Source organism: Camelina sativa, chromosome 5 (assembly GCF_030686135.1).
Source record: "Camelina sativa cultivar CO46 ecotype springtype chromosome 5, ASM3068613v1".
In the NCBI taxonomy this organism is placed as follows: domain Eukaryota; kingdom Viridiplantae; phylum Streptophyta; class Magnoliopsida; order Brassicales; family Brassicaceae; genus Camelina; species Camelina sativa.
Window position 1 is genome coordinate 8878487 of NC_141884.1, and position 25594 is coordinate 8904080.

General features: G+C 37.5%; 7 protein-coding genes, 1 long non-coding RNA gene and 2 pseudogenes across 14 annotated transcripts; 5 read left to right on the forward strand and 5 right to left on the reverse strand.

Annotated features, from left to right (window-relative positions):
• The first annotated feature begins 1189 nt into the window (after positions 1-1189).
• On the forward strand, positions 1190-4617 carry LOC104749575 (zinc finger CCCH domain-containing protein 26). Its single transcript, XM_010471230.3, has 7 exons — positions 1190-1840; positions 2298-2458; positions 2542-2598; positions 2862-2978; positions 3077-3370; positions 3546-3779; positions 3885-4617. Exons 1-7 carry the CDS (start codon positions 1774-1776, stop codon positions 4320-4322), a joined length of 1368 nt encoding a protein of 455 aa, XP_010469532.2. The 5' UTR covers positions 1190-1773; the 3' UTR covers positions 4323-4617.
• A 317-nt stretch (positions 4618-4934) lies between these two features.
• Positions 4935-8356, forward strand: LOC104786286 (protein disulfide-isomerase 2-3). The gene is made up of 9 exons (XM_087449654.1): positions 4935-5145; positions 5431-5589; positions 5680-5793; positions 6278-6447; positions 6547-6646; positions 6903-7079; positions 7177-7322; positions 7684-7830; positions 7929-8356. The coding sequence occupies exons 1-9, from the start codon at positions 5017-5019 to the stop codon at positions 8107-8109; spliced, it is 1323 nt and encodes a 440-aa protein (XP_087305780.1). The 5' UTR covers positions 4935-5016; the 3' UTR covers positions 8110-8356.
• A 795-nt stretch (positions 8357-9151) lies between these two features.
• LOC104786288 (uncharacterized) lies at positions 9152-9908 on the reverse strand. The gene has a single exon (XM_010511648.2). The coding sequence runs from the start codon at positions 9906-9908 to the stop codon at positions 9168-9170; it is 741 nt and encodes a 246-aa protein (XP_010509950.2). The 3' UTR covers positions 9152-9167.
• Positions 9909-10543: 635 nt separating this feature from the next.
• Positions 10544-14147, reverse strand: LOC104786289 (uncharacterized). 2 transcript variants are annotated; one of them, XM_010511649.2, is made up of 4 exons: positions 13478-14147; positions 11816-13121; positions 11592-11708; positions 10544-11492 (listed from the first exon to the last, which is right to left on the reverse strand). In XM_010511649.2, the coding sequence occupies exons 2-4, from the start codon at positions 13091-13093 to the stop codon at positions 10725-10727; spliced, it is 2163 nt and encodes a 720-aa protein (XP_010509951.1). In that variant the 5' UTR covers positions 13094-13121; positions 13478-14147; the 3' UTR covers positions 10544-10724. The 2 variants fall into 2 exon arrangements, with proteins under 2 accessions (XP_010509951.1, XP_010509952.1); XM_010511650.3 differs by having other exon boundaries at positions 13316-13650.
• On the forward strand, positions 13808-15268 carry LOC147943425 (uncharacterized). Of its 4 annotated transcripts, none has more exons than XR_015556513.1 (4): positions 13808-14193; positions 14392-14470; positions 14560-14641; positions 14961-15268. It is a non-coding gene; the product is annotated as an uncharacterized LOC147943425 (long non-coding RNA). The 4 variants fall into 4 exon arrangements; XR_015556512.1 differs by having other exon boundaries at positions 14565-14641; XR_015556515.1 differs by lacking the exon at positions 14392-14470 and having other exon boundaries at positions 13810-14193.
• Positions 15269-15286: 18 nt separating this feature from the next.
• On the reverse strand, positions 15287-16956 carry LOC104786290 (uncharacterized). Its single transcript, XM_010511652.3, has one exon. The coding sequence runs from the start codon at positions 16875-16877 to the stop codon at positions 15696-15698; it is 1182 nt and encodes a 393-aa protein (XP_010509954.2). The 5' UTR covers positions 16878-16956; the 3' UTR covers positions 15287-15695.
• A 523-nt stretch (positions 16957-17479) lies between these two features.
• On the forward strand, positions 17480-18344 carry LOC147943426 (uncharacterized). The gene has a single exon (XM_087449655.1). It carries the CDS (start codon positions 17496-17498, stop codon positions 18342-18344), a length of 849 nt encoding a protein of 282 aa, XP_087305781.1. The 5' UTR covers positions 17480-17495.
• Positions 18345-18582: 238 nt separating this feature from the next.
• LOC104786296 (centromere/kinetochore protein zw10 homolog) lies at positions 18583-22847 on the reverse strand. Of its 2 annotated transcripts, none has more exons than XR_015556509.1 (14): positions 22088-22847; positions 21853-21990; positions 21541-21714; positions 21261-21422; positions 20914-21144; positions 20675-20833; positions 20503-20595; positions 20275-20366; positions 19963-20091; positions 19782-19859; positions 19545-19703; positions 19337-19466; positions 19145-19227; positions 18583-18966 (listed from the first exon to the last, which is right to left on the reverse strand). XR_015556509.1 is itself a non-coding variant. In XM_010511657.3 (14 exons), the coding sequence occupies exons 1-14, from the start codon at positions 22802-22804 to the stop codon at positions 18883-18885; spliced, it is 2433 nt and encodes an 810-aa protein (XP_010509959.2). In that variant the 5' UTR covers positions 22805-22847; the 3' UTR covers positions 18583-18882. The 2 variants fall into 2 exon arrangements, 1 of the variants encoding a protein (XP_010509959.2); XM_010511657.3 differs by having other exon boundaries at positions 20275-20370.
• A 183-nt stretch (positions 22848-23030) lies between these two features.
• On the forward strand, positions 23031-23583 carry LOC104786295 (protein RALF-like 17 pseudogene; annotated as a pseudogene).
• Positions 23584-23693: 110 nt separating this feature from the next.
• LOC104786293 (protein RALF-like 20 pseudogene) lies at positions 23694-24101 on the reverse strand (annotated as a pseudogene). Its single transcript, XR_015556511.1, has one exon. The product of XR_015556511.1 is annotated as a protein RALF-like 20 pseudogene (transcript).
• Between the last annotated feature and the right edge of the window lie 1493 nt (positions 24102-25594).

Sequence of the window (25594 nt, forward strand, 5' to 3'; positions counted from 1 at the left end):
TCATTGATTGAGCATAATATGTAGTTGGAAATCTGAAGAGAGTATTTAGTGAGAAAGATATAATTAAGAAAAAGGACCCACGCACGCACCCACGCCACGCCACGCACCGTCATTTAGATACGCGAATAAAACTGCTTTCAAATTAGTTAGGTGTGTGTGATTGCATATTAAATGTTTATTCTTTGCCGAAACAAAAATAATTTACTTTTGGTAGATTTGAAATAATTTTTTATTTATTTATCACAACTAAAAGTAAATTGACTCAAATAAACTAATGGAAAAATTATTTACATATAACACCGTTCTAAGCATACATGAACGCACCAAATTATCCGTTTAACCATTTTGTATACAATAAATCAAAACTAATGAAAATAATGTGAACTCCACCTTGTCAATCTGTTGAAATAATGTTGTATGGGAAAAAATAATGAATGTATTAGCAAATATAATTATTTTCATTTATAATCAAATCATTTTTTTTTTAAGTTTATCTATAATTTATTGAATTTTAATTTTACAAGGAAATTGTGTTAGCAAACTATGTTGTGTCATTATTTATGAACAACAAATCATATTATTGTAATGAATATTTTAGTAATTAAATTTTTTTAGAATTAAATCTATTAAGATTAACTAACATTTATGTAATAACCTTTTTAAGTGTGTCCTTTCTTTAATAATTAATTTAAAAACTTTCATTAGAACTTTTATAGATAACATTTTAAAGTTTATCTATAATTTATTGAACTTAATGTTAAAATTATGTGTCATAAGGAAATTATTTTAGAAAATTATGTTGTGTCATTATTTATGAACAACTCATACTCCAAAATGCCATAAATTTTTGTCATAAGGAGTATATTGTAATGAATAATTTTTATAATTAAAATTTTAGTATTAAATCTAATAAGATTAACACACATTTATGTACTTTTTTTTAATTGTGTCCTTTCTTTAAAATGGGAAACTAATTAATTTTAATTTTTACTAAATAATGTTCCCAAAAAAAAAAGAGAATAGAGCGGGTCCCACAAGGTTCGGATCGGACGGTTCAAATGGAACCACCACATTGAAAAAATAAGATCACGCGCAAACGAGTTTGATGAGAAAACATTATAGGGGTAATATCGTCATTTCAAATGAACCGGCAGAATTTATTAATCCGTACACGAGGGGGCAAAGACTCATTACTCAGCCACTGTTATATTTTTATTTTATTTATTTAAATCCTTTTTTTAATTTTATTTTTCTTTGTATTCACATTGAAAACTCTTCATTACATTGGGGGAAATAAATAAAAAAAAGGGAAAAAACACCAAAAAGGAAGATCCGAAAATTTTCCCACGAAAATCTCAGATTCTGGGAAAAGAAAATAAAAGGAAAAATTTCATTCCAATCGGAATATTTGGGCAGAGATTTGTCTTTTTTATTTTTTGCTTCTTGGATTTGTTCAAACTATATAAATCTATCTTTGTGGGGGACACCAAAATAAAAAAGTTAAATTTAAGAAGAAGATCGTTTTTTCACATTTTGTTCTTCATCGGTAAAAAGGAACAATCTTTATTTTTCCTCTTTTCTCTTTGTTTTTTTGATCATTGTGATCATCGTTCTTCTTCTTCTTCTTCTTCTTACTTAGACGCAACAACAACTCTTAACAAACTATTTCGTCTCTGGTTTCTTCTTTTCTCTCTCGGAGAACATAAAAAGAGTTCTTTTGATTTTTGTCTCTCTCTCTCTGTGTGCGACTGTGTTTGTTTATTACAACGAGCCATGTCCGAAACTCAGCAGCAGGTTCAGAACTCTACTGGGTCGATTCGATCTCCCGAGAAAATTGAAGGTAGTTACTTTTTCTCCTCTGTTCATCAAAGATCTAAATAAAAACGGTTTCTTTTTCGTAATGTGTTTGAAGATCATATGGTTTTTGTTGTTGTTGGTTTTGATCATCCAACTCTCAATGTGTTTTTTGAGAGTTTCGATCATCAAAGTTCGAAACTTTGGATGGTTGAATACGAATTTGTCTTCTTTTTTTTTTCGAGTTATCTTGTTTGATTCCTTGTGTCGGATCATTGAATTCTGGAAGTTAAAGATCATGTTTTTTTTATATATCGTTGGATATTGTTCTCTGATTATGTATTCGAAATTTAGATTCTGATTTGCTCTTTGTGTGATTTGAAGTTTGACATTGTCTTATTGGTTTTGGAAAGTGGATTCTTATGATTTGAGTTTGGTTTCTCTGGTTGATTTAGACATGTAATGTTCTTGTCTCGTTTTCTTGGTGTTTTTGATTTTCTTAGATACCTTGAGGAGGGTGAAAGTTAATGAAGACAATATGGATCAATCTAGTCCATATCCTGATCGTCCTGGTGAGCGAGATTGCCAGTTCTTTTTGAGAACTGGGCAGTGTGGCTATGGAAACACCTGTCGTTACAATCATCCTCTTACCCATCTTCCTCAGGTGACAACTTTTGTTTATATGGCTGACTCTTCTTGCATCTGTCCTGTTACTCTAGCTTACTTACAGTTTGTAACATATTGTAGGGTGTTATTTATTACAAAGACCAATTACCTGAGAGGATTGGACAGCCAGACTGTGAGGTGTGTTGCTTACATTATACTAATTAATATATCAGTTTGTGTCCTTGTGGAGATGGTCTGAAAAGTTTGAGCAGTTGTAGTATGAGTGCGAAATTGACGCCTAATCTACATTCGATTTTCATGCTGCAAAACATATCTACTCTTGAGTCTTTCTTTATATGGAAAGTGTTAATAGTTTTGATAGTTGAGGCACCGCATTGTTTTACGTTTCTTTGAAGAGGATTAACGAACACATTCCTTTTCTGTATGCAATTTCTTTGTAGTATTTTCTGAAGACAGGAGCCTGTAAGTATGGCCCAACGTGTAAATATCACCACCCAAAGGACAGGAATGGTGCTGGACCCGTGCTGTTCAATGTTCTCGGTTTTCCTATGCGACAGGTAAGGTCACACCATGCAGATAGTTTGCTTATCATTACAGTTTCGTCCACCAGTTTCCATACTTGATAGAGACCTTTAAATGTTTCTGTTCTCTACAGGGTGAGAAATCATGCCCATATTACATGCAGACAGGATTGTGTCGTTTTGGAGTTGCCTGCAAATTCCATCATCCTCATCCCCAGGCTCCTAATGGCCACTCTGCATATGCAATGTCTAGCTTTCCTCCGTCTGTTGGTTTCCCTTATGGCAGTGGAATGACAATGATGTCTTTGCCTCCTGCAACATATGGAGCTATGCCTCGTCCTCAAGTTCCTCAGTCTCAGGCCTATATGCCCTTCATGGTTGCACCCTCTCAAGGTCTTTTACCTCCTCAAGGCTGGGCTACTTACATGGTACGTCTTAAATATCTTTGCTCAGTGCTCTAGTAGAAATCTCTCTCTTTGTGAAGTTACGACAAATAGATAGAGATATCTGCTTTTAGTACATTTCACCTTCATTTACAACATATCCATTTTGCGAAAGAATGTCTTAATCTGAAAATTCTCTTTTCTCTTTACTGTGGTGCAGGCTGCATCTAACCCTATTTACAATGTGAAAACTCAACCCGACTCCAGTTCTAGTGTATCGGTGCCTGTGGCTGTGACATCACATCATCACATTTCTGAAAGAGCTGAATGTAGGTTTTTTATGAACACTGGAACATGTAAATATGGAGATGATTGCAAATACAGTCATCCGAAAGAAAGGTTGTTACAATCACCACCAACTCTCTTGAACCCTATTGTTCTTCCAGTAAGACCAGTAAGTCTCTTGTCCTTCTTTGTTTTTATGGCCAACTTCGTTCTGTTTGTTTTAATGTCAATGGAGCTTTCGTGACACTATTTTATCTGCTTTTACTGTGTTCAGGGAGAACCAGCATGTGGTAACTTCAAGGCCTACGGATTCTGCAAGTTTGGAGCAAGCTGCAAATTTGATCACCCAATGCCACTAAACCCTTATCACAATACGGGCATGTCCATGTCTCCTATGCCTACTCCTTATGCCTATGCTCCACCTGTTTCAGCTCATCTTAGGATCTCATCGCCACCAAGCCCTTCTGATTCGACCACCCTCCCCAATGGTAAACCCACTCCAGAGTCTCAAAGCTCAGAGACTGAGAAACAAGATGATGATATTCCTACAGAACCGGAGAAAACAGAAGTCCATAGCTCATTGCCAACAAGCACCCTCCCCAATGGTAAGCCTGATGTAGAGAATCCAAGTTCAGAGACTGAGAAACAGGAAGATAATGTTGCACAACCGGACAGCTCAAAAGTGCAGGATCCATCTGATAAATCTACATGATCATGATCATGATCTCAGAACCAAAATATCATCATCATTACAATCTGGCTGAGTCTTTCCCTCTCAGGGGTATCTAACGATCTCAAAAAATTGATCTCTCTGCCCTTTTTGTTAATTTTTTGGAAGGAGGGCTTGGAAATGTTCTATCTTTTTGGTTCCTTTCTTTCTTTCTTCTTCTTTTTTTTTTTTTTTTTTTTTTTTCTCTTTTGGTTTCGGAGACAGCCATGGCTGAAACAAAATAGGAAAAGAACAGTGTTTCGATTTGGTTAATAAAACTTTGACATCATTTAGCAAATTTTCAGTTGCTCCATCGTAATCAGTTTCATGATTTATCTTTTTCTTTATCAGACTGTATATTACAATCTTTATATGCAGCTACTAGAAAAACTTGAACCACCAACTAATTCATGGATTTGCACAATATAAAATTAGCATCTCTTTCATTTTTTTGCTTTCTTAGATGAAATAAACCCAACACAAATGGTAACCCTCTCCATCGGTCAGAGGGTTTGCCGAGTATGGGTAACAAATATTGAACGTATGCTGATGTGTCACGGTACGATTGGTCAGACTACGTAATTCCACGGAGCGATTGTTCTTAAATCTGCTGCTTCGCAGGATCGAGAGAGAGAGGAAAGGGATACAATTTTATAGAGAAAGTGAAAGAAGAGAGAAAGACGAAGACAAAAAAAAAATGTACAAATCACCATTAACGTTGCTCACGCTTCTTACTCTTTGTTTTGGATTCTTCGATCTCGGCAGTGCTCTTTACGGATCTTCTTCTCCTGTGGTTCAGCTCACTGCTTCTAACTTCAAGTCCAAGGTATGGCGATGAATCGATTTTGGTCTATCACCATTTCACACAGTTGTTTCTTGACTCTGACGAGTTTTTTGAGTGTCTCTGCTCGTTACCTATCTGATCTCTTAGCTTTTCAAACCATCGTTAAAGATTGATCTAGTTTGTTGACGAGAGAGAGTATACGAGCAGTGTGTAGATCCGGTTTAGTTGATATGTCGTTCTTCCAATATGTAATTGTTTGGGTAAAAACCGAAATGAGAATTGATGTGAGACTGTGTTAGTGTTGTTAACTTGTGTTAATTGTTGCAGGTTCTTAATTCAAATGGAGTTGTTTTGGTAGAGTTCTTTGCGCCATGGTGTGGCCACTGCAAAGCTCTAACACCTACATGGGAGAAAGTTGCTAATATTCTTAAAGGAGTTGCTACTGTTGCAGCAATTGACGCAGACGCTCACCAGTCTGCCGCACAGGTGAGCTTAGGCTTAGGCTTTTAGATTTTACCCAATGGTTTTTGGCTTTAACATTTGGTTGTGATACTGACAATAGACTCTCTGGTCCAGGATTATGGTATCAAAGGTTTCCCTACTATTAAAGTCTTTGTTCCCGGAAAGCCTCCCGTCGATTACCAAGGAGCCAGGGATGCCAAATCCATTGCTAACTTTGCTTACAAGCAGGTTTGTCACATGCTCCTGCTTGGTTTTTTATTACATCACTATTTAATCGTCAAGAATTAGTGCTTTTAAAGGCCCAATCAAGATGTTCTTACCAAAACTACCTTTACCTTATTATAACTTTTGGCCAGACAAGCAGATAACATATTCTGATATATATGCCATAGTTATGTAGAAAAGGTTTTATACTCATTTGTTAAGTAGAGGAATCACACTAATTGTCCATTAAACAAAATATGTTAATGGCCTGACTCTTCTAAATATGTTTGACATGTTTTCTTTTAAAAGTAACACTTTCAAAATACAAAGGGCTGCAGTTGATGATCTATATGGTGTCAGCATCATAATACTACCACTTTCTCCATGATTTTGTAGCTACATTAGTAAAATAGTTATTGAAGAACCTCAACTGGCCATTATTTCATATTCATTTGCCTCGTGTAGCTGATTTCAGATAAGCTTATTGCTGTTATTTTTTGCTCCCCAGATCAAGGGTCTTTTGAGTGACCGTTTGGAAGGCAAAAGTAAACCAACTGGAGGAGGATCTAATGAAAAGAAATCTGAACCTAGTGCATCTGTGGAACTGAACTCTAGCAATTTTGATGAGTTGGTCATCAAAAGCAATGAACTCTGGATCGTTGAGTTTTTTGCACCATGGTAAGTTGTGCTTATTTTCTCAGTGAATTGTTCATGCCTTCAAACTTCCTCCGTACATCTCATCAATGTGTAAAACATATATTTTCTTTCTTTTAAAAGGTGCGGACACTGCAAAAAACTTGCTCCGGAGTGGAAAAAGGCTGCAAAAAATTTGAAAGGGAAGGTGAAATTAGGCCATGTCAACTGTGATGTTGAGCAGGTAATCACACAAATATGTTACATTTTAGTATAATTGTCTATCAGAGATCATTTCTATGGACTCTTTCATGCCTCAGCATTCTACTGGTTTCTTAGAAAATTTACCATGAAAGTCGGCTTCCTATGCCTAGTCTTTATCCATTTGCCTTTAAAGCATAAATCCTGGCCAGCTGCGACAATGTTTTTTTCTTTGTATTAAAACTCTGGTTTTCATTTTACCCGTGATGGGTTCTGACCAAAATTGTTATGTATTGCAGTCGATAATGAGCAGATTCAAAGTGCAAGGATTCCCTACAATTCTGGTATTTGGTCTAGACAAAAGCAGACCAAATTCTTACGATGGTGCTAGAACTGCGTCGGCGATAGAATCTTTTGCTTCTGAGCTTGTAGAATCTAGTGCTGGCCCTGTTGAAGTAACTGAGCTAACTGGGTCGGTAGGTTCACATCTTTTGCTTTGTCTCTAACAATATACTGTATCTTAAATAAGGTCGAACCCAAGACATTGACACTTGTTCCATAATGATTGTATAGGATGTCATGGAAAAGAAGTGTGGTTCTGCTGCTATTTGCTTCATCTCTTTCTTACCTGACATTCTTGACTCCAAAGCTGAAGGAAGGAACAAGTACCTCGAGATGTTATTATCAGTTGCAGAGAAGTTTAAGAAGCACCCTTACAGGTATACTAAGAATAATTCTATTCTCTGTGCAGCATCATTGTCCTGTTCTTGGCCAATGATTTTAGAAGCCTTCCCACTAAGGGGGTGAAGAAACTTTAAGTTTTTAATGTTCTTAGGAACCTAAAATGAATTAAGTGTTGAAAACTTTAAAAAATATATTACCTAGTCTGAAACTCTCATTTAAGAATGATCTCACAGTCTTACATAAGTGTTAGGATATCAAATCTTTGTTCATTTAGGAGTTTTAGGACTTGCTTTGGGAACATCTGGATAAGGCTCGTTATTTTTTCATGCACATCTCATATTATCATTTCTTAAAAGTCAGAATGAGATTCTCATGTAAAATTTGACATGTCTGCAGTTTTATATGGGTGGCGGCTGTAACTCAGCCGGATTTGGAGAAGCGAGTTAACGTGGGAGGATATGGTTATCCAGCCATGGTAGCCATGAACATGAAGAAAGGAGTATACGCTCCTCTTAAAAGTGCCTTTGAGCTTCCACACCTCTTGTAAGTTTGGTTTAACTAGAGATCACAATGGTTCAGATTAAGTTAGGTGGTTTTGCGCTCTTATAACAATGTACGCTTCACATGTGTTGTTACATCAGAGAATTTGTGAAGGATGCTGGGGCCGGTGGAAAAGGAAATTTGCCTATGAATGGAACACCAGAGATCGTGACGACAAAGGCATGGGATGGTAAAGATGGAGAGCTGATTGAGGAAGATGAATTCTCACTTGAAGAACTCATGGGAGGTGATGATACTATTGCTTCGAAGGATGAGTTGTGAAGGATCCAATGGTCTTAACCTCCTTTTGCTACTTGTGGATTTTAACCGTTGAATGTGTTTCCAAAAGAAAAGAGAGTCAGAACATTTCAGGAGATATGAGAACAGTCTGGATTTGGGATTTAAATAGACACATAAGAGAGAATTGTACTGGAATGATATTATGAGTTGATCGCTCGAAACTTGTTTTCAGTGGTTGTCTTCATAAGACTAGTGATAAGAGGCAAATTTATAAAAAGAAACCTTCTCATGTGTCTAGATCAAAGCATTACAGATCAAAGTAAGAGACCTAGATCAAAGCATTACAGAACCAAAGTAAGACTGTTTTGGAATGTCCAAGCCAAATCATGTTCCTATAAGGTCTAAAACTTCTGGCGAGGCAATCTTTGACTTATACTCTATAGTACTATGCAGTAATTCATAAATATAATCTTTGCTGGGAGCAATAATATAATCTTGACTTATACTCTATAGTAAGAACTTGCAAATTCGGTAACACCTTGAGCCAAAAAGGAAATGTGTCTTTGATAATGTTGTTGCGAACGCTTAGAAACTGAAGACAAGAGCAATTTACAAGAGACCTTGGAAGCTGTCCGGTTAGTTGATTGTAGCCAATATCAATCAAACTAACCGAAATGTTTTTTTGGTTTAAATCTGTTTACTTACTGCTGGTTTAGCATGTTCTTTTTCCCTTTTGTCACTTAGGTATGGTGACATCAAGCAACCCAATTGACTTAAACTTAGGATAAGAATCTTTAATTTCCTTAATCCCTTCATTCATTGAACAACATCTTGTTTATCATAAAAAGTTTACAGATCAAACTCCAATTTCATTGATTCTCATAAACAGAAGATAAACACACACTAAACTTGAATAACACAAAAAGAGATTGTGAACAAATCCGTACTACAACATATTCACAACTGACAACATTCGTTTTGAGTAATGTAATCAATCAAAAGTGGTGACTACAATATTCTAATTTATAAAATAGAATAAGCAGCCAAGCAACCAACGTAGTCAAAGTGTCAAGCCTACTAATTTCCTTCCCTTAGATTCTCTAGCATTGTCGAGACTCTCTGAGTTGTTGATCTCTGATACTCTGCCTCCAACAGTGAAGAAGTGCTGATGCAGAGTTGCAGATTTTTCGATTTTTATGCTTTGTAAGATGCTCAAGCCTCGCCATGATCCTCGTCGTTTCAATAGCTGCTGAGCAAATCGGGAATTCCATGAGTAACGCGAGACTGTCAACGCAGATTGATGTCTCTGCTTCAGCAGCGAGAATTCCTTTTGCGTTAGCCACATCTGCAGATTTCTTTGCTATTTCAAAAAGCTCCAACGTCTCTGTTTCGTTCTTCTTCGGGACAGGACAAATTTTAGGGTTTTCAGGTACTTTTGCAGACGGCTGCTTCTTCAACTTGAGCGTCAACTTGAGCGGCCTTGATGTTTCTGGAACAGACTTGCGAACGTCGTCAGGCTTCTGCTTCTTCAAGTTTTGCGTAATCTCTCTCGTTTCATGAGCCCCAGATCTATGGTTTTTAGAAACTTTCATAGGTACAGCCGATTGCTTCGTCTTCTGGGTAGTCCTCGCTGGAACAAAAGACTTGCGCTCATCAATTTGTTTCTTCTTCTTCGACTCCGGACATGGTGGTTCAACAGCCTTACGTTTATTCAGATTCAAGGAAAGCGCTTTGTTGCAAGTAGAAGCCTCTCTTACGGTGGAAGAAAGATTAACAGAGGAGGAGTTGAACAAAAGATCAACAGAGGAGGAGTTAAACAAAACCAGAGATTCCATTGCCATTCTTATTAGGGTTTCACTCTCTGAATTTTGGATATCGAATTATGGAAAGATAGAAGAAGAGTCTCAGGTATTATATAGTACTGGAGCGTCGAGGAGTAAGAGACCTAACAAAAATAGGAAACAAAAGGAAGCTTCCTTGACTCCCACTTATCGAACAACGTCGTCCGAAACCAATTTCCAATTTTCTTGTCTAGTTCCGCGAGGGGTAAATCCGTCAGATCATGTATTTTCAACATAAAAATTTACACAAACCAAAACTACTTTTTACAAAACAAAAACCTAGTAAAAAAATCCTCTCACTCTGATATAAATTTACACAGAGAATCCTCCACCGCCGCCTGAAACATCATCTGGAGGACTGATGGTGATCCAAAGCAGTGACACGGTAATGGACACAAGCCCTGACCAAACATAAACAATCGTAGGAACCTTTCCTCTTCGACCCATCAGTCCTTTAGCAAACGGATACATATGAGTCAACACCCATAAACTAAAGAATGTTCCTCCCAGCAACTTGCCTCATTGGGGAATCACACTGTATATAGTCCTCGAAGCTCCAATCACGATATATAAGAGAATACTTTATATAATATAATCTTGACTTATACTCTAGTAATTTGCAAGTTCTAGCACAATATATAATGAGAGAATATATATTATTTGCTGAAACCAATTGGTTTTACAACGAGCAAGAAGTAATAAACCGAATTAAAGTCGAACCCTTTCCAAGATTCAGTAATCCATATCCAACAATACATTAAACAGCTGATAAATTCAAAGGGATAGTGCAGTGTGGAGAGTTACAATTATATGAACTCAGCGGTGTGAATAAGGCAAAGACCTTGAATAAGCATACCGGGATGATACTAATGAAGGTGGAAGCTCAGATTCAGTTATGCTTGGGTATCTTTGTGATGATGATCGGTAGTATTCAGCCAATGAATCCGCTGTAACATACCGGGAATACAAGTCATCATCTTCTCTTCTCGGAGAAGCTAAGTATGTCCTTGGCGGCCTTTCATACTCATAACTGTGATACCGGTCTCTCCTGTAGGAGTCCAAAGCAACCGCTGAAGTTGGAGGTTCAGGCGAGTTTCGACCCAGGAGTTCACGTCTAGAACTTTGATGATCATACATGTGGTAGTCTCTGTCAGGCAAGTGAACAAGACGAACTTCCCTACTACGGTCATGCCTCTCAATCTCTGCTTGTCTCAAAAGCCGTTCATGGTCCACAGATGAACGGTATGAATCCAAACGAACACGGTCTCGGTTGACAATATCGTAAGAAGAATCAGGAGGAGGGATTGGATACTGCTGGGTTGTGTCTCTTCTTCTCAAGCCGTATGTTCGATACTCCCTTTCACTGAGATATAAGTCACGCGGCGGTTGTTCTTCTCTGCGTGGAGGAGGGGAATCACGTCTTCTTTCATGTGTACGTGTCGGGTGGGCTCTACTGCTACTAGGTGCGTAACGGTCTCTATCAGATCTTTTCCTGTCAGCATCACGAGGAACAGGGATTGGCTGGGTGTGGGTAAGTTGTGCAGGGATAGTAACTGGTCGGAAAAGCTTCTTAAGCTTAAATACCTTTTACGAACACCAGATCAGAAGAGAAGAACAGCAGAGTGATGAGAACGTGTTAAGAGTTTGATATAGAGAAAAGGATGAAAAAAAAATGTGAAGTACCTGCTTATTAGTCAATTCTGTTTTGAACTTGTTGTTATTGTTGTAATTCTCCTTGATAGCTTTTCTGAATTGGCTCTCAGGCAATGGTAAGCAATCACTAAAGATCTTAAAGCGCACCTGAGCAGAACGAGAAAATGAACAAAAACTCATATCATCTTCAAGACTAGATGTCTAAATGAGAAGTTAGAAAAAAGCTTAGAAATAAGAATGAAACACAATGTTACCTGAGCAGGAAAGGATCCACCAAAAGCATTGCGTTCAAGTTTCATCCCACCAGTAGAGGATGCTTGAAAAATTCCATAGAGAAGTTTGAGATCATAGTCATAAAGAAAAAGCTTAAGCCCGGGTTTGATACCCATGACATAATCCTTCCTTTTCTCTTGTACGCCCATCACACTGAACCGAAAACAGTCAGGCCTAGTTTTTGTATTGCACATGAAGATCAATCCACCAATCTTGGCTTTTCCTTGCTTGTCCATTTCTTCTTTCTCAGGGTCGTCAACAAGCTGCTCTTTCTTCTCTACCGTTCTTTGTTCTGTTGCATCAGCAGCAGCAGCTACTACCTCATTTCTATGTTTCTTGTTTGAACCTAAAACCTGTTTCCTCAGTCTCTTCCTTTTGCGTCTCGTATCTTCAGCCAAGCCAGTTTTGGCTTCTACAGAACCGTCAATAGCTTTCTTAGCTTCCATCACGTTTCCTCCTGAAGAAGCTCCGGCGTCTCTTTTATCTGACACTACTGAATCCAGATCCGCTCCTTTCTTAGGTCCCTGAGCAAGAGTCCCTTTGACTTTTTTCACCTTTTGTCTCTTCAGAATGCTAGCTTTTCCCTTTACCAGTTGTAGTGTTTCCTGACCAGTTGGTTCTCCTCCTCCAACAACATTTTCACCATCATCTGCAAGTTGAGGAGCTTCTGCTTTCTTAGACTCAATATCATTTCCTCCAACAGAGGTTTCTAAATCTTTCTCTTTTCCAGAAGAACACTGAGGGGAATCTGCAACAGACTCTGTAGTAACCTTCTTTATATCCATTTCGCTTCCACCAAGCGAAGGCTCTTCTAGACTTTGTTCACCTTCTTTGCTGTTGACCATGGTTCCACCTTGTTCAACAGCGACATTCTCCTGACCAGGCACCTGAACAGCAGTGCCTTTTCTTAATTTCTTTTTAACAAGCTTCTTCACTTTTTTGATAGTTTTAGTCGTCACTGGTAAACCCTGTGGCTTATTCATCCCAGAAGAACTTGCTTCAACAGAATCAACAAGAAGAGAGGGCTCTTCAACAATCACATTCTCTTCTTCAACGGGTACTTTAATAGCTACCAAATCCACTAAAGTTTCAACAAAGTCGTCATATGCCTTACTTTTTTCTCCAGCAGAGGTTCCAACAACCTCATCCTTTCCATCAGCTTCTTCAACCACAGCTTCCCCATTCTTCTTCTTCTCAGAAGCAACCGAGGTCTCAATGGGTTTCTCATTCTCATCTTTCAGAGCATCTTGTAGTTCCATTAGTTACAAATTACAATGCGTAATCACACTGCAAAAAATAAAGTTTAAAAATTTAAGTTACCAAAAAGCATTAAATCAAATGAAGAAGAAAAAAATGAAATCTTTTTCACTAATTAACTGAATCAACGAAAAAAGTCACCAAATCAGGACAGATAAAGCAAAAAATTAAGAATGTTGAAAAAAAATCTGTAACTGACATATGTACACATATAGGAATCTCACCTCAAAACACCCAAAAATTAAGAGATCCGGGCAGAAGAATCAAAAAAGGAATAATAATAAGCTCAAAACAGAGCAACAGATTGATTTCATACAAAACCCGACCAAACAAAAAAAAAAAACAATACTGGTCAAAAAAACGAATCTAGAGTCTTGCTTCAATACCGAAGTCGATGAAAGAGCTGGATGTCGATGATGATGGCGCAAGAAGATTCAGATTAGATGGATCTTATCACAATCGAACGAACACCCCAAAACAAAACAGGGAATTGCAATTGATCATCAATTCATCTCATTGTTTGTTTCGGTGGTTTGTTAGGAAAAAATTGCGTAAGAGTGACGATGGCAACATAATTGTAAATAAATATAACCTAAGGCTTATCTTTCTAAATAACTTTGGGCTTTCCCTCAAGGCCCACTCAATCTCTCATGTTCTCTGTTTCTTCTTCTTCCACCAATCCTAAATAAATACATTAGCTTCTTCCTTCGTTTCCTACAGGTATCTCATCTACTTACACTATGAATCTCGATATCATTAGTCAATCAATGAAGCTGTGTTAGTTAATGTGTTCTTATGTCTTGACTTGTTCCTTGCTACAGTTTCTTAATTCTATTTGGGTTTATTCATCTAATGATCTTTTAAAGCTTCTATTTTTCCATTTGGTCGTTGCTTGTGAATCATAAAAGACAAACCTTTTTTACCTCAACGTATAATGCTCTGACTTACCCAATGGTTTTGGTTGTGACACTGCTCTCTCTTTGTCTAGGCTTATGTTATCAAAGGTTTCTCAACTATTAAGTTCTTTTGTTCCTGGAAAAGGCTGTAATCGATTTACCAAGGATGCCAAATCCATTGCTAGTTTTGTTTACTAATAAAGCAGGTTTGTCACATGCTCCTGCTTGATTCTATCCTCGTGAAATTTCTCATCTTGTGACATGAATCATGATTGATTGCTCTTTTCATGCCACAAGGATAGATATATGCCTTTAGCTCTGTAGATAACATGTTCTGATAAATATGCCTTTAGGCTCTCTCTTGAGTGACCGTTTTTAGAAAAAGTTTTATACTCTAATTGAAGGCCAACTGGGGGAGGATCTAATAAAAAGAAATCTGAACCTAGTGCATCTGTGGAACTCAACTCTAGCAATTTTGATGAGGTGGTCATCAATAGCAATGAGTTTTTTTGCACCTTGGTGAGTTGTGCTTATTGGCCTAATGAACTGTTCATGCTTTTAAACTTCCTTAGTACAGCTGACTCCAAAGCTCAAGGAAGGAACAAGTACCTCGATATCATCAGTTGCAGAGAAGTTTAAGAGGCATCCTTACAGGTATACTAAGAAATATTTAACCCTCTGTGTTGCAACATTGGTCAATTAGTATTAACGGTTTCAGAGTTGGGAGAAAAAGGTTTAAGTATAAATTAGTGTTCTTAGAAACCAAAATGAGTGGAAACGTTCTGAAATATATTTACCTAATCTGAAACTCTGATTGAAGACTCCCAACACACAATCTTACAAAAAGTGTTAGGACATTAAATCGTTTTTCTTATGGAAGTGTTAGGACTTGCTTTGACAACATCTGGACAAGACTCGCTAATTCTCTCATTTCAGAATGAGAATCTCATGTAAAACATAATATTGTCCGCAGTTTAAAGTGGGTGGTGGCTGAAACTCAGTACGGGCATGTAGCAGTGACTAATCTTCATGCCTATGAAGGGAACACCAGAGAATGTAAAGACAAAGGCATAGGTTGGTTAAAGATAGAGAGATAATTGAGGAAGGTGAAATCTAACTTGAAGAACTCATGATGATGATGAATTGATGATGTTGGTTCTGAGGATGACTTGTGAATAGTCAAATAGTCGCTAACCTGATTTTACTACTTTAAGTATCTGAACCATTGAATGTTACACCATTTTATACATTTTCCAAAAGAAAGTAAGAACTTTTCAAGAATGTTTGCATTTTGGATTTAGAAAGACACATAAGAGGTCTGCTGGTGTAATAATCATCACTAAACTGTTAACTAAACAGAATAAACCAAAACTTTGACAAGATGGTTGTTTATAACTCATCTGAAAATTAAGTTCTTACACTCTCTGCAAACAGAAAAAGGAGAAAATCTATTGGACAGATGAATCAATAACTTCTTTAGTTAGTGTTTCATCTGACGACATTTACAACAAGTGTCATCAATCTCAAAACCCCTAATAGCCAAAGACGAAAAAACACTAAAGTTATCCAATAAAAATTGCATCTTTAAGCCAAACAAAATCGAGAATTGCCAGAAAAATGTAGATCCTTTATGTACGTGTGGCGAGCATGATCAGAGAATCGGCTAAAGAAGAGCATCCATAGATACATTCACCGGAAGTAAAAAACACTAAAGGTCGCCGCCGTGGCTAGCTTTCGTAGGAGGGACAAGAGCAAAACAGAGTTTACCACTTCTTCCAGATCGGAAAGACCAAAGAGGAAAGAAGTCGTCAACCTGAAACCCATTAGCAGAAACCACATCGTTCCAACCAACAACAAAGACATAATTCCAGTTTCCACTCATCTTCCACTTCCTCAATTCAAGGGCATGTTTTTTCATCTGAGGATCAACCAAATCAACACTCACACCTTCCTTACGAAGCTTCCTCGCCTGTTCATCTATGATCCTTGTCTCTTCCTCTGTCAAAAAGTCTGGATTTTTAACTTGCTTGAAAGGAACTAAGAGACGTCCTTGAATTCTACCGAGATCAGTCTTGTACAGTTTCCTCGTTGAGATCAGCTTCGGATTGTATGCGTTCTCTTCTCTCCTCATCACTCTCAAAAGCCAATCCGGTGGACTCGTTTGAATTGGTTCCGCCTCTAGAGGATGAAAGATTCTGAGTTTCTTGCGACTTACGATCTCTTCCGTATTGATCTGATGATCGTCATGACGACGTTTCTTGAACTGGGTGACGCAAGAAGAAGACGAAGGTTCCGATTCTGATGCATTAGGGTTTTGTAGTACCGATCTCTGTTGTTCGATCACACGCGTCCATGGTGTTGTTACAGTCTTGCGAGAAGAAGGTGATCGGCGAACTCTGTTCTTTCTCGGTACTTTATCCCCAAAGATTCTTGCTTCCGTCTCTGTTTCTTCTTCGCCAGAGGTCTTTGATTTGTCATCGTCGTGAGGACCGTACTCTTGATCGTAAATCATGGCAGCGACATACAACAATATGTCGAGTTTGGACTGTGAAACAACCCTAGGAATATTATCGGAGTAATCCATATTGTCTTTCGATTCTTCTGGAAGACAAGACGAAATTCTGAAAAGAGAAGCGTTGTGTGCAAGGAAGAACGAGAGAGAGAGAGAATGAGAGCGTAAAAGGAAAAGCGAAGCGTTGTGTGCAAGTGCAAGGAAGAACGAGACAGAGAGAGACCGTAAAAGGAAAAGAGAAGCGTTGTGTGGTTGGATATTTATGACGTCATCTTCAAAGATCACACTAAATCTACTAAAGATCTTCTGAATGTTCTCTGTCTGACCCATGGACGCGTGACGTTGTGTGATCACACTAAATCGAATTGACTCGCCCATTGATCAAAGTCCACAGATTTTTTCAGTGTATCTCTCTCTCTCTCCAACAACAACAACGAAGACAACGCAACGAAGAAGCAAGCTTCATCATTTTTCAGATGATACCCATGTGTTTCTACTAAATTCTAAAATCTCCCCAAAGTTTTATAAAAATACAATGTAACCCAATTTTTAAAAATTGGAAATTAACTTGACAACTGGCAACGTAACAAACGCAATTAATGAAGCAACAAGGAAGATCTTTGTGTATGTACTCCTAATCTGATTAAGATCTTGTTAACGTTAAAATACTTGTTCTGACGAATTTACCCTCAGGAAGAAGGAAAGGAAATATTGTCTCAACACGATGTCGGTTTAGCTCTACCTGAGACTTTGTTTCATCCGTGAATTCCTTGGGATCAAAGGAAGCTACTTCCTTTAATTTCCTTTTCTGAAGTCTCTTCTTCTCTTACAGTCTATATAAATAGGGTATCAATCAGATACACGCTTAAAGCCAGCCTCTCTCTCTCTATCTTTCCTCAATCCGATATCCAAACTTGTGTGTGTGTTTTTTTAACCCTAGCTAGCTTACAACGTTTTGGAGCGTTCAACAGAGGAAACACTTGAATTTTGAAGAAGATGATGATGAAGATTGCGATTGCAATGGAAGAGAGATCATCTGATCTTCACCGTTTGGCATATTCTGCAATTAAAGCTGCGAATTCCCATGAGGATGATCGCTGTTTTGATATTCTACGACTCATGAAGCAGAGTTTGAGTCCGTCTGTCAAAGATCTTTGTGATTCCAATGCGATCCCTCCGTTGGCGAGTCTCAGAGATCATCAAAATCCAAAGTTGAGAATTGAAGCTAATCTCCTCTTCAACTCATGGATGAAGAGTCTTTTTTACTCAAGCGGACACAACTCTTCTACTTGCAACAAAGCTCCATCTAGATCCAAGGCTCATGAAACGGGAATGATTAAGCACAAGCCTGAAGAAAATTCCAAGTCTGTTGCAGCAAGGTCTCTACCGATGAAACTTTCTGAAAACCCTAGATCCACCAAGGCTCATGAAACGGGAAAGATTAAGCACAAGCCTCGAGTTTTCAACTCTGTTTTACCAACATCAAGAACAACCACACTCCAGATGAAGAAGAAACAGGCACATCTGAAAGATTCTCAAAACCTTAAACAATGTCCAGCCTTGAAGAAGAACTCAACGGAGATGTTGGAGTTGTTTGATGTCGCCAAAAAATCTGCAGATGTGGCCAACGCTAAGGAACTTCTGGCCGCTAAAGCAGAGGCATCAATCTGCGTAGACACTCTCTCATTACTCATGGATTTTTCCATCAGCGCAACAGCTCCTGAAACAAGACGGATCATGCTAAGGCTTGAGAGTCTCACAAAACACAAAGATAGAAAGATCTGCAATTCTGCATCAGCGCTTCTTCACTGTTGGAGACAGAACATTAAGGATCAACAACACTGATATGTGTGTAAAACTCAAGTAGCAAAAGACAAGGGTCAGAGATATTAGTAGACTTGTAACTTGAGCTTTGGTTGTTTGTTCTTTTGGTAAATTAGACTAGTGTAGTAACCACTTAAAAGTTCCATTACTCAAAAGCTGTGATTTAGGAATATGTAATAAAGGATATTTCACAATTTCTCTTTGTATGGTTCAACTGGAGTGTGTTTTTCTTCTGTTTATAATTCTTATTTTAAACAAATTTAAATCAAACCAAAAGGATTTTTGATTTTTGTTTTTAATATTCGTTTACCCATAATGTGACAATAAAAAGAGTGCACCCGGAGTTTTTTTTCTTTTTGGAATATAAAATCCAAATGTAAAATATTCATGTACAACAAAATCAGGCACAGGCCTTTCAACTCATGTATCAGCTAAAACTCTCTTTACATATTCTTACACGAGAGTGTGTGGTCCGTCAATGATGCTGACGTTAAGTATACTCTCACTTGCTTCTTCTTCGCCGATCTAAAAGGGGTTTTTAAGTTTTACCGTTTCCAAACTACTGGCTAACGTCATCTATCCTCCATAAGCATTCTTTTCTCAGCGGCGAATCTGTAAATATAGCTTTGATAAAATCTTGTACCTGCATCAAGTACATTTCTAAGCTTTCAGAATCTCCACATGGAGCAAAACCAATAACCAAGATCCAATTGACCTAAGAAAATTGCTTAAGTCCAGATATCTATCTTTCAATTAGCTGTTATCGAGTAGTATTAGGATGTCTTCAATGAGGTAAAACGATTTTAAAACATTGTTTGTACCTCCGTTCTTGTGAAATTGCAACTAGACAACTCGCCACTTTCCCAAGCTGAAGTTATAGACTTGAGAGGCATATCCAATAGTTCTGGGAAATGAGAAACAATAAGAAAAAGCCATGGTAAGAGAAAACTACACTGAGCCGATGCAACGTTACCATTAAACTGAGGGAAATACAAAAGAAAGATAAGACATGCCTGCCAGTTTACGGGTTTTGCGCAAAGATGGTATGAGATCATCAAGAGGACGACAAGTGTCGTCTGCAGATCTCAGTGAATCGAGTAAAGAAGATAGATTCTCCAACATGAGATAAATCAGTCTTTGTAGCTGCGAATAAATAAGCAAAACACATATTCAATAGCCAGTTAGACAATAACATTGCACAAGCGACTAGCAAAGAGATACCTGGAAAGTTTCATCAGCAGCCATGTCGTCTAGAAGAAGAATATCTCTGGCTATTCTGCGAAATACCGACTCCAAAACTACGCACATGCTTTGCTTGTAAGTTTTTGGTCGTAACACTGGCTTCCATATCATATGCACTTTCTCTAGACTAAAGACAACCTATAAAACAATTGCATTGTGTTAATAATTAAGAAGAATGTAAGAAAAAAGCAAGCAAACTCAAATCTGAGCATTTACCTGCTCAATGCAAAATTGTGCAGATTCAAATTGTTTCATTTGATGAGTATTCTGAAATCCATCTGCACTGTCTATAGCCTGATGATAGATATAATATGTTAGACGAGGAATCAATACTCTATAAACTTCACACAAGATTACTTTGTAAGCTTTAAGCACAGTTTTTTCCACACATATTCACCTCTCGCAAATTCGAAATTACTAAATGAACTTGTTTCTGCAAAACTTCTTCTGCCATCAGTTTAAATCTTGGGGCTACGTCAGCAAATACTGCATATTCCTTGATGGAGCTAGGGAAGCTAGCACGATACTGTGAACAAAATTGATGATATAGTCAGCAAAAGGGGAATTATAATTTTCACTTGTTAATGAATAAGGCTGTTTAAAAAGACAATGTCTTTTGAACAAAAAAGAAAAAAAAAAGACAATTTCTTAACCAAAGAGAGATGTTTCCAAACATCAGTTTCTTTAGTTTAAAACACATTGTTCATACCTCAAAAGCCAATCCAAGTATCTCTTCAAACAAATATAGACAATCGTTGTGCAGAAGAACAGCAGCTTGATTGATGCCATCGAGTTGTTTCTCTAGCTTCATATTTCGAGAAAGTAAGAAAAAATAAAGATAAGAACTTGCGCAAGTTGGTGAGAGATTTTCATGTGATGAGAATCACTAGACTAATTCAGTTGTTGGTTCTTCTTTGAAACTTTTTTTTTCACTGACCTTGACAGGAACAACAGCTTCATATAGAAGGATAGAATCGCGAGCAGCGTTATAGAACTCTGAAGCAACCCTTGCAGAAGATACACAAACATCCTGTATAAAAATGGGTTTATTATCCCAACCATGACTGGAAAATGCTCAGATTAAATTGCAGAAGTCTGAAAAGAGCCACCTCAAGCGTCTTATGCACCAAATTCATAAGTTGGGATGCAGCTTCAGATACCACACACCTTTCAGAGGAGAAAAGTAAGCAAACAATGTGCTTGGAAGAACTAACATCTAAAGATTCCACACCATCAGACTTCAAATTGGCATTCCTCATAGCAATTTCCTGAAAAAGGATTTCACAATCATGATCTTTAACATGAGAAGGTTAATATGACGACGATGATGATGCTAATCAAATTCCACCTGAGGAATCGTGAAGTTACACTGCAACAGCAAATTTCTTGCTTTTGCAAGAATTTCTATCTTCTTTCTCGATGCAAAATGAACCTCCACATCTTCAGCATATTTGCTGAGCCTACTTTCTGCATCAGATGGTGAAACAAAATTCAATTCCTGAAGAGCTGCTTCAAATTGAGAGGTCCGCTCGATAATTTTCTGAAAGTCAGCAAGTTTTGAAGCATCTTCTGGGACAACCTGACTCCAAAGGGAACAACAACCTTTTAGCATACTACAGCAGTTGAAGTTCGAATAGAGACGAGTGCTCTCTCTAACAACATGATTTCACAACTACATGAACTTTTAAAGCAAACCTTTGAAAGAAATTTCGATATGATCAGCTCTGATATCCTCGGACACGTCAATCTCCCAAACGAATGGATCCATGTAGAGTTTCCAAAGCATAAGGAACTGCAAATGAACTTAACAACCTTAAGAATTCCTGAATATATTGCATCTCCATCCACATCTTCAATCTGCATTCAAGAGGGCAAGTATCTAACGGTTCAGAAGACATAGACCAATGCAGAAAACATAAGAAGCACATAATCGATAGGCTCCTCCAGACCTCATCTGTACCAGAAAAATATTTACCTTGTGATCTGACGATTTCTTGAGCCATAATGTCGCTTCAGTTATTTCCCCTGAGGCTTTACTTGAATCTTCCACAGCGGTAAAAGTAGATGCATGAGTTACAGCTGGGGTGATGACATGCTTGAAGATTGAGTCAGCTGCTTTCGCAAACCCATAGTCTAACATTCCAATCACCTAGATATAATCAGAACAGCCAAATGCCAGATGATAAACAAATGACTCAAGCACAGAAATAAAGTATTGAAATTGCAAAGATATAGAAGCCAATGGTTTTAGACAGATATATATACAAGCGAAATCATAAATTCATACCTCCATAGCCTCGAGAACAGTACTAAGAGCGATTCCAGCAGTTTCACCAACGCTTAGCTGATACTTAATCCGGAGTCTACTCGAGTCTAGCTCGAAACGCACTGCATTCTCCATGAATTTTGCAAGCACCTCTTGAATCTGAAATGTGGATGCAATTTTGAAAGATTATAGATACTAATCTAGCCATTGGCACTGAGCTAAACTAAGGTTTCACTTATATTCAAATCATGCTCACCTCGTCAAAGCAAGTAGACCATTCCTTCCTAAGCAAAGCGTAAGCCACAGGTTCTCCGTCTTCCTCTTCACCAATCCTCAATACAATTTTCAACTCTCTGATTCTCTCAGCGGCGAATCTGAAACGTCCGTTTTTCAAAGCTTCCTTCGTTTCCTGCAATGCCTCACATATTACCACGATCGCACTCACTAAATCAAGCGACTCTCTCTTCAATTTCACTTCCTTAGTCTTCTCGGTTATCTCATCCACTACACTACGAATCTCAACATCAATCGGACGGTCAGAAACCAATTGTAGGACGTCGGAGACGTCATCGGAAATCAGACGAGTCCTCGAGACAGCGTCTTGACAGACAGAGAAGAGCTCCGAGAAATCAGAGTGATGAGCGACGAGGTAAGACTGAACTTTGGACTTGATCCGTAGGGAATGAGACTCTAAGCGGTTTATGAGAAGGCGGAGATCCGGCGCCGATAACGGAGTTGTGGGATCGTTGAGATCATGTCCGGCGAGAAGGTCCCGAACATTGATCGATTCAAACAACGCGTCGATCTCCGGCATGACGGAGGCACACGGTGGTCGTCTTCGTCGGAGGTCGTGAGAGATTTGGCGGTGACGACGATGGATCTTAATTGGATAGATACGATACGATGATTCATTTACTTTTCCTATTGGGCCTATCAAATAGTAACATGTTAGGCTTAAGGCCCAAATCTTCATTAGTCACCAAATTTTTTTTTTTCCCTATTTGCTATCGATGTTTATGTCAAATTTTTGAATAAGTTATTATTTGGAAGAAAGAACAAAAAAAAATTGAAAGACTGCAACAGTTACTTAGCCGTAAGACCAGCGCAAAAGAAAACTCATTACTCCTTTTAATAGTAAATTCCATTTCATATATATATATAAGCATCATTCGTAAGAGAAAGAGATAAACAAAAGCACATATAACAAATATAAAGAACAAGTTAAAAAAGCTTTTAAAGTGATTAGTTCGATTAATCTTATATTGTAATTTGTTTTCAGACACGGCAAGAGAAGAGAGAGAGCTAGAGGGCGAGAGTGAGAGAAGGTGTGTGAGCCATGGCTGCGTCTAGAGAATTTATTATCTGTTGCTTCTTGACACTTCTCTTATGCAACTTCTTCATGAGAGGAGTCGACTCTGGTGGTGCTTCTGTTGACGTCAACAGAGGAGGATGTGGCGGTGGCGATGGTAGCCTTGGGGACGATAACGAGCGGTGTGTGGATCAGGCGGTACTGAAAGATGACGACGACGATGACGTGGATGATGTTTACAAAGTGATCAACAAGATGAGGATATATGCTTGATCACATGCATGCATGGTTCATTTATCTTTATTTAAACTTTTTTTTTCGTTTTCATTTTGTTTTCTCAAGTTTCATTTTCCTTTATATAATTGAGAGAGATTGTGATCCGAAGAAGGGTAAACCTGTTGCCTTAATTATATATACTAGCTTTCTAATTTTCTTGGATAAAATGAGTAAATGACGTGCGTTGTCACATATATAAATTCTTGATTATTAATTTATAATGATGAGATTATATGGGATGATATCTCATTGTTTGAAACTGTAGAAAACTGTAGAATTAGGTATTGAACTGACTTGCCTTTATTCACAAACATTACAAAAAAATCATTCGCATAAATAGTTACAGAATTTTGGTATTTCATAGTTTTACAAAAAAATTTGAAAATTAATTCTTATTCATGTAAAATTATATCTTTATTTTCAAAAAGAGATATTTTATTGTATTAACGGCCACCACGGCATCTGTGGCTAGGTTCGCAACCTCGTGTGTATGGGTTAGCGGGTTGCATCTTGCAACCTGGTGGAGACCCAGGAGGACAACCTTTGGGTTCATCTGTTCGCATAGCTGGATTGCCTATGGTTTTTGCTTCCGTCGTGCTCATGACTATAGCTATAATAATCATGAGAGCGAATGATTGTATAATTGTTTTCTTGGATATAACCATTTTTCCTCGATAATTAATGTTCTTCTTTTTTCTAATAAACATTGGCGATATTATATAACGTGGATTTGTTGCTAAATAAAGAATGTTTACGATGGGTTTAGTCATTTGTAACCATTGAATGTTTTCTTGGAGTTGCGCATTGTTTGGTGAACCATACTTATTAAAATGATGGATTGTAGACTGCCGTTAAAATATTACTATATATATATATATAGAATCAGAGTTGTTTCTAGTAGAGGCTCTAAATTAACAGCTAAATACAATATGGTTCTTTTATTATATTCAAATAAAAATTTAGTATAGTTTTACTTCATAAAAGAAACTCACATGTGCTTACATTATTAAAGTTTTCATTTTTAAGATTTTACGATTTTGCATAGGAAAGACATTGCCGAAGCACGAATAATATAAAATGTATCTTGTACATAAATGTTTTCCATTACAACCAGGAAACAAGACATGTACCCGAAAGGGAACTCTATGCATGGATGGGATTTGTGTCTTTGTTTTTGACGGTAATTAACCGATTACGTGACAAATGGTCTAAACGGAACAACGTTGGCCGTCTACAAATTGAAAATTTTGGACAAATTTAGACGCAGTCACCATGAAACGAGTATATATATATACTTATATCTCCCTTTCTATAAGTTTATTTCACCATATAATTAAACCGTTTGCTCCAGTTTGACAAAAAAAAATGCGTATAAATAAGCGGCTTGCTAATATAATTTTTTTCCTATACATGTTTGATAAAAAGGTCGTCGAAGGTTTTGTTTCCCAATGATCCGGATCCAATGAAACGCTCCTGAGACAAAAAAAAAACAAAAAAAAACAAAAAAAATTGCCGCTGGAGGAACTCCAGAAAGCGTCGAGGGGACTTTGATCTGGTTGACGATATATTGGTGTCGAGTACTGATGAACTTATCTACCTATTTTCTATATTTTAATAACGTATGTGTGTGTTTATGCATATATAGACAAGTAAAAGTGACGGATCAAAGCGGTTGATTGTATTGTATGATTGTAATAAACTATTGTTGTTATGTAAGTGTAGGTGCTTGCCTGCTTGGTCATGTAACCATATATAAAAAGAAAAGATGTTCTTGACGGAAACAAAACAAAGTTAAGTCAGTGTGATTGAAGTGACAGTAGAATTGGTTCGTATTGGATATGATCAAATTAATTAATCTACCTATTTCATTATGGGAAATTAGGTTGGATTTTCTAGCTAAACGGCTGAATTAAGATGGTAGCAACACAAAACTAGTGAAAACTACGCAAATTTACAAAGCTAACCGCGCCTTTTATTTTCTTTTAAATTGGGCCCAAATGTTTTCTTTTTACTCATTGAGGCCCAAACGTTTTGCTCTAAAGGTGGGCATTCGGGTTAAACCGTTCAGTTCGGTTCAAGAATTTAAGATTGTTTTGGTCTTTTGGAAATTTACATAAATGTGAAAATATTTAAGTAGATTTAATTCCTTAAATGCATGTGATGACATTTTTTTTGAAA

What these genes read in the sequence shown, in the direction of transcription:
- LOC104749575 (XM_010471230.3), top strand. Translation starts at nt 1,774, where the DNA reads ATGTCCGAAACTCAGCAGCAGGTTCAGAACTCTACTGGGTCGATTCGA. An exon ending in TCGGTTTTCCTATGCGACAG is followed by an intron (nt 2,979 to 3,076) that starts GTAAGGTCACAC and finishes TGTTCTCTACAG; the next exon opens with GGTGAGAAATCATGCCCATA. An exon ending in TTGTTCTTCCAGTAAGACCA is followed by an intron (nt 3,780 to 3,884) that starts GTAAGTCTCTTG and finishes TACTGTGTTCAG; the next exon opens with GGAGAACCAGCATGTGGTAA.
- LOC104786286 (XM_087449654.1), top strand. Translation starts at nt 5,017, where the DNA reads ATGTACAAATCACCATTAACGTTGCTCACGCTTCTTACTCTTTGTTTT. An exon ending in CTCACCAGTCTGCCGCACAG is followed by an intron (nt 5,590 to 5,679) that starts GTGAGCTTAGGC and finishes TCTCTGGTCCAG; the next exon opens with GATTATGGTATCAAAGGTTT. An exon ending in TTTAAGAAGCACCCTTACAG is followed by an intron (nt 7,323 to 7,683) that starts GTATACTAAGAA and finishes ACATGTCTGCAG; the next exon opens with TTTTATATGGGTGGCGGCTG.
- LOC104786288 (XM_010511648.2), bottom strand. Translation starts at nt 9,908, where the DNA reads ATGGCAATGGAATCTCTGGTTTTGTTTAACTCCTCCTCTGTTGATCTT.
- LOC104786289 (XM_010511649.2), bottom strand. Translation starts at nt 13,093, where the DNA reads ATGGAACTACAAGATGCTCTGAAAGATGAGAATGAGAAACCCATTGAG. An exon ending in GTGGATCCTTTCCTGCTCAG is followed by an intron (nt 11,709 to 11,815) that starts GTAACATTGTGT and finishes CGTTCTGCTCAG; the next exon opens with GTGCGCTTTAAGATCTTTAG. An exon ending in CAGAATTGACTAATAAGCAG is followed by an intron (nt 11,493 to 11,591) that starts GTACTTCACATT and finishes TGTTCGTAAAAG; the next exon opens with GTATTTAAGCTTAAGAAGCT.
- LOC104786290 (XM_010511652.3), bottom strand. Translation starts at nt 16,877, where the DNA reads ATGGGCGAGTCAATTCGATTTAGTGTGATCACACAACGTCACGCGTCC.
- LOC147943426 (XM_087449655.1), top strand. Translation starts at nt 17,496, where the DNA reads ATGATGATGAAGATTGCGATTGCAATGGAAGAGAGATCATCTGATCTT.
- LOC104786296 (XM_010511657.3), bottom strand. Translation starts at nt 22,804, where the DNA reads ATGAAGATTTGGGCCTTAAGCCTAACATGTTACTATTTGATAGGCCCA. An exon ending in GGTCTACTTGCTTTGACGAG is followed by an intron (nt 21,991 to 22,087) that starts GTGAGCATGATT and finishes TCCACATTTCAG; the next exon opens with ATTCAAGAGGTGCTTGCAAA. An exon ending in TAATTTCGAATTTGCGAGAG is followed by an intron (nt 19,860 to 19,962) that starts GTGAATATGTGT and finishes ATCTATCATCAG; the next exon opens with GCTATAGACAGTGCAGATGG.